Consider the following 16618-nt stretch of genomic DNA (forward strand, 5'->3'; position numbering starts at 1 on the left):
AACAAGAACCACGGCTTTAATACCAACTGTCATGGACCTTTGGTTTGGGAGCGAAGTCCGAGCGGCAATTACGTTGTCTCACGACAAACAAGCCTAGTAAGGTTGTGAGGATCAAACCTACAAAACAAACAGAAGGAGAAATACTTAGTTTGCAAGGAAGCACAAAGTAATGGGGCGCACGAGTACGTAAACGCTAATCTTTATTGTTAATTCTTGAACAAGTTACAATAGGACTAAGCCGAAAAAGGACTACAACTTCTAAAGGTCCCCGATCACCCGTTGACTAGAATGGAATCCCTGCTAGGATATGCACTAGCAATGCACCACTTGATAGCGAACCAAGCTATCAGGGTAAAGAGCTTTAGTAACCTACTCATTTAGCCAGGAGTGCCCACCAGAAGATGCTCTTAGCGACTACTTCACATGACACAACAAGAGGAGGTGGGTTTGATTTTGAATACCGATTATGTCCCTATTACAACATATACATTGGCATGACTACTACATATTACATTGATAGACCAAGTCGCAGGCCATAGGCCATGCGAACGGCGCTTGACGAAATGGCCCCGTGACACTAGTGTCACTTAAGGGCATTACTTGCCCAACCATGTTCTTAGCTCGTTTCTAAAAGGCGGCACATCTCACCTCCTTAAGACACGTTTCTTTTCTTTTTAACTTTTTCACAGCAAGGCTCATTGGTGGAGCCTAAATGGAAGGACATGGCCCAATCAGGGTCACAAGACAAAACAAATAACAAGATCACCTCTTAAGACGAAAATGGGAAACCCCCTAACCATCACATCCCATTGCTGCTTTTGCATCTCTAGGGAGATCTCTCCAATAGAAGTATTGTTGATTTGTCCTGTAGTCTTCATTGGACTCACAACCAAGGTTTTAAATTTCAGTTTCGGTACCTATTTCGGACCCCACCGAAATCCGAATTTGGTATTAAGCTCTGAAATTTGGGACCAAAATTCCGAGTCTGAAATTCCAAAATTTTGTAAATTTTTTTTAAAAATAATAATAAAAAAAAGCCTTTTTCTCGAAATTTCAAACCAAAATTTCCGAAATTACCGACCGAAATTTGGTATTTCGTGAAATATCAAATTTTGGTAAATTTCGGTTTCGGTCCCTTCCGAAATCCGAAATTCCGAAATTTAGGATTTCGGTCGAAATTTAAAATCATGCCCACAACTTGATTGTACTCACGGCATTCACGAGTAATAGTGGGAGTGAGCTCTTGCATAAGGCAGAGAATTTCTACCCAAAGTATCGCATGATCCTAGGAGGCTAACTTTGTTTAGGACCATGTCAACTAGCATTCTACCTGCATGATGGATCCTTCACCATATAAGTGACAGAATAGCACACACATCCTTTATCGTCAAGCCTACAATTGGAAATGATTGGCTTGTCCAGGATCATGTGGAATTTTCTTTATGATGGGTTTTAATAGATGGGCCTACGCCCGTCCAAGGAAAGCCCTTTAGAAGCCCAGGTCCCTACTTTTCTACAGCCTTACTGTTATGCAATTCCATGCCTAATCTTATCATCGTTTCTTCAACCAAAATATCATTTTTGTCCTTGTTCTCAAAATGTGAAAGGAATCCTGCTAAATCATGCGGCGCCAAGGAATCCAGCTATAATGAGAGAGAGAGAGAGAGAGAGAGAGAGAGAGAGAGAGAGAGAGAGAGAGAGAGAGAGAGATGCATCGAGACTCCATTCCATTCTAAATTTATAAATAGAGAGGATCTTGGAATGCACCACTAAATTCAAAATTTCGAATGTTATGAACCCTGAATCATCTCTTCAAACAAAAAAAGGAAAAAATAACAGACCCAGTTCTTTTTTAATCATTTGTTGGGTAGAAGACCAAGATGGTCTCATGATCATAACAAATAAACCAAAACCCATTTCATATATCACATACTATACATACAAGAAAAAACATAAAGAAAAAAGAGAACCCAAAATAATAAAAAATGAAATGAGAGAGAGAAACGGTCAGAATTTTCTTCCAATTCTCATATCAACATTTGGACTTGTCCTCTTGGGCTGAAATATTGGTGTTCTTGCAATGTGCAATGGCGGCCTGAATTGCACTCTGGAACTCTTCCATGGCGCTATCATTGGAAGATGAAATTGTTGGCCTCGCCACGAGGAGGCCACTATTTGTCGGAGATGTCCTCATCGATGCCGGAGCAGAGAACTGTCCATCTCTTCTTCCTCCCCACTCCTTCCACTTAGAATAATTCAAATTACCCGAAAATGAATTTTGTTGTCGGCGGAACTCACCCTTCTTCTCCCCTCGTCCCTTGAAGAACAAGAGCGGCCGAGCCACCCTCGCATACCGCCTTAAGATACGGCCTACATCGATCCTTAACTTCTTGTTCTTCTCCTCTCTTTCTCCACTGTCAAATGTTTTTCGCCATTTCGCAAGACCAAATAAGGATAAATACTTGGACTTGTTTCTTCCTTTTGTTCCAATAGTACTCATATTGTTGTTGTTGTGGTTGTTGTGGCCTTTGATGGTTGTGGTCCCGGTCGTGATGGGCTTCTGAGGGTCAGAGAAACCTCGGACCGGAAAATTGAGACCATCTAAGGAAGTGGTAGAGGCGCGCGGAGAAATGGAGGGGTGGGAGAGGAGGTGGAGAGGGAGGAGTTGACCATGGAAGAAAATATCATCGGCCGGAGATAAGTCGATTGCAAAGGAGGGTGGAGGCTTAGACTTGTCTATTGTTGTCTTTGTTGCGGGGTGGAGAGAAATTGTGAAGGAGAATTCATGAGAAGGGGAGGAGGCAGATGAAGGAGGAGGAGAGGTGGGGTTTTTTTGAAGCTTTCTTGATAACCCTTCTTTTCCTCTTTTTTTCTCCTTGTCTGCAACTTTCGCTCCCTTGTTTTGGTATGATTGGAACTCCATGACTCAGAGGTTGTAAGGGAGAAACTAGGAAGAGTGGTGAATATTTGAAAGCCTCTCTCTCTCTCTCTCTCTCTCTCTCTCTGTTTTATGGGTATAAGCAACCCTTTGGTCAAGATAAGGAGATTGGGAAGTAGTGAAGGTGTGGAGCATAGTCTTCCTTAGTTTGGACTGGTCAGTTAAACGATAACTGTTTACCATTGTCTACCATTGCAGCTAGTTTGACAAATATAAGCTGGTTTTACATAAAGGAAATGATATCCCCATTTTTCGGTTTCAATGCCCGTAAAAATAAGGTAATTTTGGTTTGGCATGTTTTGATGAGTGGAATAATTTTACTGAGTCCGGTAGTAATGAAGGAGAGGTAGTACCATTGGTTCAATATAATAGGTCCCACTTCCATCACACCTTCATTGCCATGCATTTCAATAGGGCTTCAATAATATCATAATAATAAGGGATTTGCTATGTCCCACTTCCTCACTCCCTTGTTTTGATAATGACCCTTCCTCTCTGACTCTTTTATACTATTCTCATTGGCTGTTACAACTTCCTAAAAGCAATAAAAAAGCCCATAAGTGAAGCTTAAAATAAACAAATAAGTGCCAGTTTCAAAGCAACATAATACAGATAAGATAGATGATAATGTTGGAAAAGGGATTCATTTGAAGAGTGGCAATACCATTTCCATAATAACAATAATAATAAAGGAAATGATATTGCCACCCAAATGTATTTGTCATTTCACCAGCTCTTTGAACGTTTTCATTGCTTTTACAAGTGGGTGGCAATACCCATTTTTGGCACCCTAACAAGAATAAGAAAAAGAACAAAAGGAGGAAGAAGAATAGAAGCATATCAAAATCAAAAGGGCAGGTGAATGTTGGTTTGTGTGGAAGACTGTGAATGCACAGTCAGGACTTAGGAGGAAGAGATAAAAGAGGAGAAGATGTGCAAAGTTGAAAGAGTGGTGGGACAGAGAGAAGATAAAAGACAGAAGTCTTGAACAATGAGATGTCACATACAAAAAAGATAAGGCAGAGAGGAAAGATTGCAAATATAAACGAACACCTTCACAACAAGATCATTACAGGGATTGTTTTGGAGTTTTATATGTACCCAACACAAGAGAAGGTCAGATAAGAGACTCCCACATGTGGGTTTTGTGGTCCAACATCATTTCCACCTTTGGCCTACCTTCATTGTTTTCTTGAGAGAGAGAGAGAGAGAGGTCAACATCTCAAACATGGAGGTGCTATGTTTTTATTGGGTGGAGAAATTCCTTTGCACTACATGATTAACACTAAAAACGAAAGAGAGGAAGGAAGAAAACACAGCATAAAACAAAAACTTCTCATTCAAGAGGCGAATAAACGGGATGGTTTGGGTAAGAATCCGAGACACTTACACTTGCACGTCAATCATCTCTTTCGATTATTTTTTTCCTTTTTTGAAGATACCAATTTTGTTAAGAAAGGTAGAAATGACTACAAATGCACTTAGTCAATTCCCAGTATAGAATGAGGTGCTGGATGCTCTCCTAATTTGGCTAGAAGATCAGCCAAATCGTTGGCACTTCTAGGAAGGAGAGAACAAGAGATAGTTCCGTACATACTTAGATCTTTAATCTCATCTCTACTAGATTGGCTAGTCTCCATGGCCTATCACAAATTCCTTTAGCCCACAAAATTGCGTTAGAGGAATCGCTTTCTAAATCCAAACTACTCTCCATCTGCCTGATGAAAATTAGACCCGGCAAATGGGTGGGTCGGGCCGGGTTTCACCCAACCCGTACAGGTCCGGGTTGTACGGGCCGGTTAAAAACTGACCCAGAATTTTATGGGTCACTATTTGGTTAACCCAGACCCCATCCGTCAGGCCGGGTGGACCTGCGGGTCACCTGGTTTTTTTTTTTTTTTAATTATTCCCACACTATAATAGGATGATCCAAACCCTCCATGTGATGGGCCATAACGTAAATAGGTTGTGTCCAAAAAATCATTTCCATAGGATCATCCTAGCCCTCGGATCTATGGAGAATATAATAAAATAAAGGAAACCTCAATAGATCGGAGGGCTAGGATCATCCTATGGAAATGATTTTTGGTGGGTGACCTATTTATCGTGTGTTCCATCACATGGACAGTTTAGATCATCCTATGATGTGGTCAGTACAGTACTTTTTGAAAAATGCGGGGCTAGTAGGGCTTACAACATATATAATCTCGATAATTTGGGTTTTCACAGGCACCAGGGGGTCCACCCCAGCCCGGCCCAGTTTTGACATGACCCATACGGGCCGGGCCAAATTTCTACGGGTCACTAATTTAGTGACCTGGACCCAGCCCGTACTGGCGGGCTGGGTGGACCCGTGGGTCCGAGTCACTTTTGCCAGGTCTAATGAAAATGGTCAATCCTTAGGGTGTGTTTGGCGTACCGTTTGAAATAGGGTTTAAAATGCCGTTTTGCAAAACGGTGTTTTCATGTTTGGTTGGCCAGATCAAAACGGCTTATTAAACGGCAAACGGAGGTATTGTGTGTTTGGTTGCAAATGCCACAAAACAGAGTTTTAGTGGTAAAATGACCAAAAAGGGCATTGTTTGGTTGGCCTCAATGTAACTCAACTACTCTCTCATTAGGCCCAATATTAAAAGGTCATTAGATCTCATTCAAACACTACTAAAATTAAACATCATTGCCAAAAAAATACAAAACAAAAGATATAGGCTATGCTAAAGAGGAGGTGGGAAATCATTTTCAATTCAGGAAAAAACAGACAAGTTTCTTACATGGTGATGGGTAGGGTATTGGACTAGTGGGTCCCACTATCATATCTTAAAAATGTGGGACCTACCTTTTGACTCATAAATACACGTTATCCTCATAATTTTGCAGGTGGCCCCAGTATCTTTCACATCCAGATTATTCGTCGGTGGGTCGGCCGATAAACTCCGGTTCCGTCCACCGCCTATCTTCCACGGAGCCATTACGAGACATGTAATCCAGAGAAGATCCCACGTGGCACTTATGCCACGTGGAAGCAATCCGTTGTCAAACCGATAATAATGCAGTCAAAGGGTAAATGATAAATTCGCACCCCCTGTAGGATAACTGTGGCAGAATTGAACGCTTTTTGACGTCAACTCATGTTAAAAGGGGTGCGAATTTACCAAACCCAGTAAAAGAGAGGTCTTTTTTCAAAGAATTGTGCATATATAGAAGGCTCCTAGTTCTCTAATTTTTTGTGTGTGATTGTTTTTCCAAATGGGTGCTTTGGATTACGCCTCGGATTTACTTCAAATCCCATCCAGAAAGAAGAAGCTCAAGAAAGGCAAGCAATTACAGGTCAGTTTAAAAGAAAAACTTTCCTATGTAGAGATTTTTCTCTTATTTCTCTTTCTTAATACCCTCTTGTTTTTTTTATAAGCACACATTTTCTCTCTATTTTAAGCTTCTTTGATTGGAATTTGCAAGTCATTGGGTGGTAAAATCCAATTAAAGAACTATGGTCATGTTTGTATGGCAAGAATTTTGTGGAAAAGTTAGGGAAGGAAAAATATTTCTAAAATTTCTTACTTTTTTTAGGCTTGAAAAAAGATAATCGGAACAAACCCAATTCAAATTTTGTTTAGAGAGACTTACAATTTATGATAATATCCTTCCAAATTAACCATAATCAGAGATTTTGTATGGTGTAATGTAAGCTCTTCCAAAAAAACAAAGGTGTAAAAATGGGTTTGGTGAGGGTAAACATGTAAAAACCCACAACCCAAAACGGAGTTTTGCAAACGGACCTCCCCCTCCGTTTGTAAAACGCCGTTTTGAGGGTTCAAAACGGCGTTTCAGATTATGGCCGCGCACCCAAACACTCCCAAACGGCCGTTTGGCCCCAAAACGGTGTTTCAAACGCCAAACGGTGTTTTAAACGGTACCCCAAACACGCACTTAGTGGAGTGCACAAACCTCAATTTCTATGGAGTCGGTGATATGGATTGGGCCTGTGAAGCAGTAGATGATGCAGCCCAAAAAATTCCTAAAAATAAGAAAAAAGAAACGTCTAATTACATCTAACTAATCTGGTGCAGATCAAGAAAGGCTCTTTTAGAGATAACTTCTGAGTTTTGGAGTGGTGGTCTCTGATGGAGCAACGATGGTTTTGTTTTTTTGTATGTTGGCATCTTAACGACTGTAAATATGCAGGTCCCTATCTTCTGTAATTTTCGATTTCATATATTACTATATATAAATATGTCGCTTTAAAAAAAGAAAAAGAAAAAAAGAAGCTCTTCTCACACCCCATGAGTTTTGATATAGGCACTCCATTTTTTTATTTTTATTTTTGGAAGTTTGCACTCCTTCATTATAGAAGAATATTTTGGTAGCGTGGGACCTCATTGTGATACAATGTGGCACGCCCAATAAGTCATGGTGGATCCCACTTTTGATTGATCCAAACCGTATACTTCATATGTAGGCTTCATTTTGCATCTCCTAGAGCCCAAAAATTAAGCCAATTACAAAAATCAACAGCTTAAATACATCTTTACTATATCCTTTTAAATTATGTATAATTAAAGGTCTAGAATCATCCAATGAGTTGGGATCAACTGTAATAGGCCGTTGTTGTGATGTCCAACAATATTCATGAAGCCATCATGGTTCACATCAGTGAGTCCATACCCCTTCATGTTTGTTTTCTTTAGGTTATTATGCTTCCTCAAACAGTGAGTCCTTAAAGTTCCTTATTATGGAGAGGTATTTAAAAATTAGTTGGGGACCGGATGAATTCAAATGAAGCAGAAGTGAAAACACTCCTGACTGGGTTACATATCTTCAAGAACGAGGTATTAGAATTCTGTGGGTGGAGATGAGACTTGATAAACATCTCCATTTTTCATACACATATATGGGAGTGTCAATGAGAGGGCTGATACCTTAGCAAAAGAGGGAATATTTCCTGCATTTGTGATTGTTTTATAGAACATCAAACCACAGAATAAGGCAAAAAAAGATTAAATATTAAGTAGTCTTCAATTCAGACCAAGAGAGTAGCAGATACATTCAGAAACTGCTGTAAGCTATGGAGTATTATTTTTTCTCAATCAAAAGTGGAATACAATGCCATCCTTACTGTAATCGCATAGACTATCGACGTGCAAATTGAAACAATTTCTTCTCTACTCAGTGAGGGACAATGAATGAAAATATCTTGATGCATTGGAATTATAATCGTTTAGCAAGTTTGGTTTTGTTGCAACCAGGTTTAAACACACATTTTTTAGTCGGACCAAAAAAATTAGTTGACATTTTCACTGAACTCTCTATTATCCTAATATTACAAGAAATGAAGGTTGCTTTCAATCATACCTCCATAGTAATGATTCGTATAAATGGCTGTGAACCCAGAAAGAAGAGACAGCGACTTATCTCAGACTCTTCTTAGGAGGCAGATACTGTGTCAATGCGTTGAAGTCCTCTTGAGAGAAAGATCAATACATCACTCTTCCAAAGAGAACACAACTATTTCAAGAACGAAGCTCGAACTTTGATATTTTTTAATTCAATTAGAGAGATCTGCAAATGAATACACTTGTCTCCACCACATGGAGTGTCCTGGAATGTGTCAGAATGGATCAGAATGCTCACACCAGTCACGGGTGAACGAAGAAAATAATCAATCGTGGGGCCTTGAATTTCCCATACTGGTCAGCAGCTCAGAAGACACTGTTAGTGCCAATATACATTCAAAATCACAACACCCCTCTGATGGGAATAATAGTTATTCACTTCCAGTACTCAATCTAGATGCACCATCTGAATTTACAAAGAGAAGGAAATTACAGGTTACCATGTATTGTAGATTGAAAAAATCAGCAGCCATAGGCCTTCTGTTCGTTTGAGGTTGTGGCAACCGATTGTGGACCCCTAAACTGATTATAGGACTCAAAATTAAACGTAAATTTTGAGTCCTATAATCAGTTTGGGGCCCACAATATGTTGCAAACGTTCAGGGCCTATAAAGTGTCATGCACATACCTCCTAAGGGCCTTTTCCCTTCCATGGCTTCTTTCTTTGCTTGGCAGCTTAAACAGAGGAAAGGACCATCCCAGGGCCGCAATCTCCCAGGAAGTGATGAACCAGCATGTACTGAGATGCCTTCCCCAGGTTTCATCTCTACCTGACAAACAGCACACATGAACAATCTGAACATGTTGCACAGCGGATACACTGTATCTAACCTGCAATTAACACATTGTATTATCAGTTCCTCATGATGGCTACAAGTGTCTATTATGTGAATCTGTCCCTTTTTTTTAATGGCTATGTGAATCAGTTCTCATTCATAATGAGAGTGCCTTCCGTGTTATATTTTCCATCTGAACGACATTTGAACTCACTAAGGCCTTCATACATTGTTACTATGTAAGCTTCTTTGTTTTTTTTTTTTCTGAAAGATTACGCTTATATTGATAGCTGTAAAAATTTTACAACCACGGGGACAAGGCGTCCCACTATAGAGTATTGCCACAACATCCCTTTCTATGACTAGAGAACCCATTCCCCCCCCCCCCCCCCCCCCCCCCCACACACACACACACAAACACACCCCGGGCAACTAGCTAAAATAAACATAACCCACCATAGTTACTATGTAAGCTCATTTGCTAAATGGTTGACAACTAATAGAAACTAAGAACTATCAGTTACAAATATCTCAATTTTATATCCTCCTAACCTGCTAAAGGGAGATCAATAAAAAATCGAGTACTCATTTGTTTCCTTGTTTCTAAGAAACCTGAAATAGCTACATCTAAACACACAATCCGATTGTAGTTACAATATGAGCATCATTGGCATCAAACGAGGTGGAAAGGACCAGATGTATAATATACGAACCTTTCTGCAAGAACAGCAGATCCTTCCTCAAACATTTCCTCCACCAAGTCGGGCTCAGAATATTCTCTATCTGAATGAGATGATGTCTCAGAAGACTTTCTGCGGAACATGGATTTGAATACCCCTTTTCCCTGCTTCTTTGGTGGTGGTGGCAAGGGAGGGGCTGTCTTCTCTGGTGGTAATAGATCGACTACAATACAAGTAGTATCGTCTCGGAGTCCCTTTACGTGTACAGCTTCCTGAAAATGGAATATAAAGGATGAGACTCAACAGAAACACATAATAGGAAAAGATAACCTCGAATAGGAATTCCATATTGTAAAAATAGTACTTTGACAATTTGAGCAGCTGCAGCATCTACTGGTAAGCCATGACAACAATTCACGGCCACTTCAAAAGTCAAAGCATCCCAAACACCATCACTTGAGATGATAAGTCGACCGCCTGCATTAGATAGCTGTAACAAGAACAACAATATCTGTTTAGAGGAACATGGAAAAGTGCTGGTGATAAAACATTGCACAGATCAAATGCACAATAAAATAGGCCAATGCCATATGATTATAGGAAATTCTTAAAGCTGCAATGGATGATAATATACACAGGGAAGGAAAGAATAATAGAAAATGTTGTACACAAACTATTCAAAAAAAAAAAAAATGTAGTACACAAATCAGTTTCATATGTGAATGTAAAAAGGATGAATATTGGCAAACCTTCACTTGCTTTACATAGGGGATAGGAACAATGAATTCGCCAACATCCATATCTCCAATAGATCTAGATAGACATAAGCCACCTGGCCAACATCTTAGAGGACCAATCTGAGAAGCCAGAATTAGCATTCAATTAGGCTTTGATCATATTATCAAATCAAACATAATTATTTTATAATATGTAGAACAAGTAAACTGATTCTGGATAGAAAAATTTCGAGGAAAATATTGATAAATTTCTTTACAGTAATTAACTAAGGGTCCGTGGGTCCGTGCTCTTGAAATAATTAAAAACAAACAACATACATGACAAAAGAGCTCGTACAAGGGTATTTATCATTTTCAAATCTACTAATTATTTTATCTTTCTGATAATAGAGGGAGAGTAGAAGGTAACTCGAAAAATGTATAATGCACACCCACTAGTTTCATACTAAGACTCATGCATTGAGACAATAAAAACTAATGCACTCTTATTAAAAAATTAACGTGCTATTATTAAGTAAACTGGATCCTAATACCTCAGAACACTTTCCCCCTCAAGTAGGAGTACTGGTGTAAATCAAACTCAAATTGGCAGGAATACCTTCTTACTCGTCTCCTCCAAGGTCTTTAGTAAACATATCAACCAAGAGAGATTTGAACTTCAGGTTTGGTGTTATGATTTCTTTCTTTAAGCTACTATTTCTGACATAGAAACCTCTACCTCTAGTTGCTTATCTCATGGAAAAATGAAATGGGAATAATGTGTATTGCTAAGTGATCACAATGCTTGTCCATTGGAGATTTAATAACAATGCCCAACTCAGTCAAGAGAATCATTGGCCAAGTTATATTAAATGTTTATAGCCATTATTTTGTATGCACATTACAACAGGCAACTACTGATTGTCTTTTACTTCTCCAGTTCACCAAGTCCCCTCAATAAAGGTGTAATATCCTTAAGAAGATGATAATACATGCTAATGAGCAGGCCTTATCGACATCTAAGAATGTTGGAATATGAATATCTCAATATTATCCATACAGAATTATCCTTTTAAGTGATGACTTAGCATAGCCTAAATCTTGCAAACAGCCTCTTAGTGAGGGATTTGTGTAGAACCTGAACTAGCATATCATCCCACTATATATGCCAAAGTAGGTCCAAGAAAAATAAACCCACTTTTGTCATCTGTTACCTTTTCTAAAAAGCATTAATGGTACAAGAAATAACAACTTCCTCTCCAAAGGACTTGTGCGATTTTCTTGTTCACATGTTAAACTGATTTCTAAATCCCAATCAACTCTACCTACCCAGCAGAAACACAATGATCCCTTTCAGCACCCAAAGATTTTTCTGCTGAGGGTTTACCAATTTCATTTGTGCAGTTTACCATAGCCACTTGTGATCAAAGAACATAAGTCGTCAATAAACGATCTGCAGACCATTGTTACTAAAGACTGAGCTAACAACAAAGTACAAGTTTTCTCTAACTTTCACCAAAATTTATTTCAAGTTCTCCATCTATCAAATAATATTATTCAAAGCTTCCTGCAAACGTCCTTCTGATTCCAAGCATTCTTCAGATACATACCTTTTGAGTTTTGGATTTTACATTTTTTCCATTTCTTCCCATTGCCAAGTCCATTTTTCCAAGATTGGTGATTATCCTAAGACACCTTTAAGGACGCATAAGGATATCAATGCAAGTAATAGCTCCCTCATATTCATTTTCTAGGACGGGCTCAATAATATAACCGAAAGAAATCTAGAAATAGAACAGATTAAGTGGACATGAAATCTTCAAGGACTCCATCACACAAATAAAGTTTTAAAAGGGAAAATTTTCCAATTCTACTACTTCAAGACCAATAAATAAAATAAATTTTCGTTAAAATGTGAAAAACATACCTCTGCACCACCAACAGTATTTAGTCTACCAACCTCACCCCCACTTGCTGTTACTCGTTCCACCCTGTAAGATTATAAAGAGTAAACCCCTGAAAGAGCCCAGTGTTTCAAGAGTGAAGCAACCAAAAGTATAAAAAAAATATAGGACTTACTCCTCTTCATTGCAGTCCAGCCTATGATCTGCTGACAATGAATAAATCGCACCTTCAGCAGATTCAAGTATACAACGTGAATCACCAACTGATGCTACAGTAACAACCCATCCGTCTATTAACACAAAGGTAACCGTCGTTCCTGAAGTTTGAGCTGTAAAGTAATCAAGAAATCAATTCATTGAAAGCCAATAAGAGTTGAAATTGTAACAAAAGGAGAAAGTAGTCCTCTACTAAAATATTTCAAATGCAATGACGATGAATAAAAAAAATCAAGGTAGGAAGATAAGCACAATTTTTTCTTTGAACAATTAGCTGAATTGCATTAATAAGAAAAGGAAACACGAATACACTACAGCTAGAAACACTAGCAAATAAAACAAACAAAATAAAAATAAGAAAAAATCCACCATAGAAAAAATTTCCATAAAAATTTCCAATTAACAACACTAAAAAAAGTCTACAGAATCTCTCTCTCTCTCTCTCTCTCTCTCTCTCTCTCTCTCTCTCTCTCCATTACAAATTAGTTGGGGAAACCGTAACACTCCAAAAAAATTCTTAGAAAATAAGAGAATGACAACGGAAAGAAACATGCTAAGTATACATTATAGATAGATAGATTGGGTAGAATTGGTGATAATAAAAAACAGTCATTACTGTTCCATCTGTACCTTTCTCTTGAAAGTCTTTATCTGTTTTAACAAACCCTGAAACCAAAGCCCTTGGCAATGCTGCTAGCCACTCGTCCCTGCTAAGATCTGAAGGAATAGCACCCAAAACATTGTTCAAGAGATTTTCCTTAGTGTATATAGCAGCTGCAGTCCCATTGTGTCCATCAAATAGCTGCAGAATGCATGATGACGTTATTCAAGCAATCCAATGAAAATTACAGAAGTAACATGAATGAAATATTTTGAATATACAACTATAAGATATAGAGCATGAGTTCCATCACCTCTAGGTAAGATTTTGATAATGTAATTTATTACAATTGTTTATATGAGCACATCAGCTATAAATGGTACTCATAAAGTATAGTGAGCAATTGTTGAAAACAGAGAACTCCCAATTCATTTATTTAGTGTTCTTTTTTTATTTAGTATCATTTGAACAAGTGAAAACTCACTATTTTATCAAGACAAAGAATACAAACCATATAGCCAGAAAAAATGTCAACTGAACAGAATATTATAAAGCAGGCATATCCATTTATTATTGGATTTTCAAACCACGTAGTTAGATAAGGACATTTAGAATGTAATGAGAAGCATAACATTGGCAGTCCTGAAAGGCTGCATCATTATCTCAACTTTGACAACAGAAGACTGATAAGGGGTACTTTTTTCTATCAAGAAGCATGGTGGTCCATTCCCGATAAGGAGGCACCACATCATACCCTACAATGGACATATTGGCAATGTTGATACCATCGAGACAGAAGTTAGTGTGTTCTGCAATGGAGTCACGCTTCCCAATTATAATCCTAAAGCAAAATTAGCAAGCAAGGTGGGCACCAATATCTTGGGTCATGATGGCCTAACGGCGATGTTGACAGCAATCAGCATAAGTTAGTGTGGTGTGAAGGAGATCAAAAGCAGAACACGACAAAGGACACCCTGCAATCCCCCCCCCCCTGCCAATATGGATGCTATGGTGGTAGAAGTTGTGTGGTACAGGGTAAAGTTGCTAAACCATAATTCGCAAGCAACACTCTCAATTGATTATGATCTCTGAATGAAGTTTAATGGATCAAAGAGGATACCCTTCCACCTTCGCAGTTAACATACAAATTGACAGAGATTCACATATTTTGCGCTCTTCTTGGTTTGAGAGCTTCAAGTATTCAGTGGAAAGCTAAACATAAAGCCAATCGACTTGCTAACTATGAAGCGCATCATGGATCCTTGACAACTTGGTCTTATAAGTCAAATGCACAGTTCCCATTATTGTACTCTACGGTCTACACCCAATATAGAGTCACCTTTGTATCTCTTTCTTTTCTTTTAAGGAATTTAGTTCTCAATCTAAAATAATATTTTGATGCAATTATCTCCTTGCTTCAACCACCAATGCTAAACTCAATTATAGAAGTCTATTAGCATGTATATGCATAGGCCTCTGGATATAACTTGTGTTGATCACTTGGATATATGCAGATGCATTATTAGCCCATAGAACAAAATGGTAACAACTTCCAACCTAAAAAAGGACAACACCATAAATTTCAAAAAATAAAAGTGCATGATCATACAAGTATCCAACAAACAGCATATGTATATGTTTCATTCCAGACTACCAAAGACCCCCAAAAGTTTTAACAAACAAGCTACAATTGTAATAAAGGTCCTAAGATGCAAACATTAAGACACCCCCAAAACCGAAAATGCAATGACAAACAAGAAAAGTATCATTAAAAACAAGTGAGTATCACCATACCCCAAAAGCTGAAAATGTAGTAACCCCATCCCCAGGTACTCGTTGGCATTCCGTCTTCAATAAGGTGAAGTCCTCACCTTTCTTGTTCTGATTAGCCTGACCATATAGAATATCTGGGTTCTCAATCTTCTCATTCGACAGCTCGCGCTTGAGCAGCACCGACAGCGGGACCATACGATCATTCTTTGTGGACATTGTTTTTCAAATCCAAACAAATTCCTTACAAAGGAACGTCTTCCCCGCCTAGACCTCCAAGTCTAATGCAATTTAATGAGAAAGCATGTTTACAATTCAAACACAGAGGCCTGTGGCAACCAAACAACAAAAATTTACATGCGAGTACAATCACTTATATCCATAATTCATCTCATTATTTTTACCCACATACCGAAAAATTGCATCAATTATCAGTTTTCTTGAAATCTTCTGATGCTTACATTTGCGCAAAAAAAAAAAAAAAAAACAACAACAACAGAAAATGAATCACTCATATCCATAATTCATAAAATAGCATGAATTATCAGTTTTCTATAAATCTTCTAATGCTTACATTTGCGCAAAAAAAAAAAGACAACAGAAAATGAAATTAAAAAGTACAAAGAAAAAGGAGAAGAGCAGCAAAATTACAAGGAAAATAACTGAGATCTTCACAGCATCTACGTAAAATGCACGAAATAATTCAAATCGAATGAATTAAAGCATAACAAGAAAAGAAAAAGAAAAAAAAAGAAATCAAAATTAAAAAACGCAGAGATGGACCGATTGAGATCCGAACAAGAAACAGCAAATCGTTATTCTAAGAAACATGAATTCTCACAAAGAATTTCTCAAAATGTACATAAAAAAACAAAACAAATTCACGAGCAAAAAAAAATCTCAAAATCAAAAACTGAAATCCTCAAAACGCACATAAAAAAAACAAAATACGCATAAAAGCAGATTCGAGAGCAAAAAAATCTCAATATCAAGAAGCGGAATTCTCAAAATGCAACATAAAAAAACAAAATACGCACAAAAGCAGATTCGCGAGCAAAAAAATAAATCTCAAAATCAAGAACCGAATAGAAAAGGCTAAATTTTGTAAAAAGGAATTAGAATTTCTTACAGAGAAAGAGAACAGAATTTCGTTCTTCGTCTTCTTCTTCGTGCCCTAATTTCGGGGAAGAGAGGAGAGAAATTGAGATTTCTGCAGAGAGAAACCGATTTTCGAGCGAATCAGAAATTCCATTTGAGAGAGAGAGAGAGAGAGAGAGAGAGAGAGAGAAGAGACCCGACTTTAACGTGCGCCTAAATAGAGGGAATTAATCTCTAATGTGCGCCGGGTATGGAAGATTAATTGTAGCCGTGGTCGGCGCGTTTTTTTTGGCAACTGGAAAACATTTTCTTTGTTTTTTTCCTGTTTTTTTTGGTCTCCTTTCTTTCGAGAAAATTACAGCATATGCATGTTTTTCGTTGGGAAATGATATTTTCACCCCTTAAATGGATAAAATCCCCCCCTCTAACGGTTTCTGTAAGAATGGTTCACTGCTTGAGGATAAACTCACCCCTTAACGTTTTTCTTTTCCTTTAAAACTTAACGGATAACGTGAAAGGTGGGGGATTT

At 38.1% G+C, this 16618-nt stretch overlaps 2 protein-coding genes and 1 long non-coding RNA gene across 4 annotated transcripts; 1 reads left to right on the forward strand and 2 right to left on the reverse strand.

The window, feature by feature from the left end:
• Positions 1–1859: 1859 nt before the first annotated feature.
• LOC143890685 (BRI1 kinase inhibitor 1-like) lies at positions 1860–3115 on the reverse strand. The gene has a single exon (XM_077395367.1). It carries the CDS (start codon positions 2921–2923, stop codon positions 2033–2035), a length of 891 nt encoding a protein of 296 aa, XP_077251482.1. The 5' UTR covers positions 2924–3115; the 3' UTR covers positions 1860–2032.
• A 2916-nt stretch (positions 3116–6031) lies between these two features.
• On the forward strand, positions 6032–9190 carry LOC143889499 (uncharacterized). The gene is made up of 2 exons (XR_013254844.1): positions 6032–6265; positions 7006–9190. It is a non-coding gene; the product is annotated as an uncharacterized LOC143889499 (long non-coding RNA).
• On the reverse strand, positions 8110–16346 carry LOC143889498 (Protein phosphatase 2C family protein). 2 transcript variants are annotated; one of them, XM_077393742.1, is made up of 10 exons: positions 16121–16346; positions 15016–15272; positions 13251–13422; positions 12580–12733; positions 12428–12491; positions 10534–10641; positions 10149–10274; positions 9818–10056; positions 8957–9159; positions 8110–8734 (listed from the first exon to the last, which is right to left on the reverse strand). In XM_077393742.1, the coding sequence occupies exons 2-10, from the start codon at positions 15208–15210 to the stop codon at positions 8700–8702; spliced, it is 1296 nt and encodes a 431-aa protein (XP_077249857.1). In that variant the 5' UTR covers positions 15211–15272; positions 16121–16346; the 3' UTR covers positions 8110–8699. The 2 variants fall into 2 exon arrangements, with proteins under 2 accessions (XP_077249857.1, XP_077249856.1); XM_077393741.1 differs by having other exon boundaries at positions 15016–15320; positions 16121–16344.
• Positions 16347–16618: the final 272 nt, after the last annotated feature.

This window comes from Tasmannia lanceolata, unplaced genomic scaffold (assembly GCF_043159265.1).
Source record: "Tasmannia lanceolata isolate RefF3 unplaced genomic scaffold, GAP_Taslan_0.1 ptg000013l, whole genome shotgun sequence".
Classification (NCBI taxonomy): domain Eukaryota; kingdom Viridiplantae; phylum Streptophyta; class Magnoliopsida; order Canellales; family Winteraceae; genus Tasmannia; species Tasmannia lanceolata.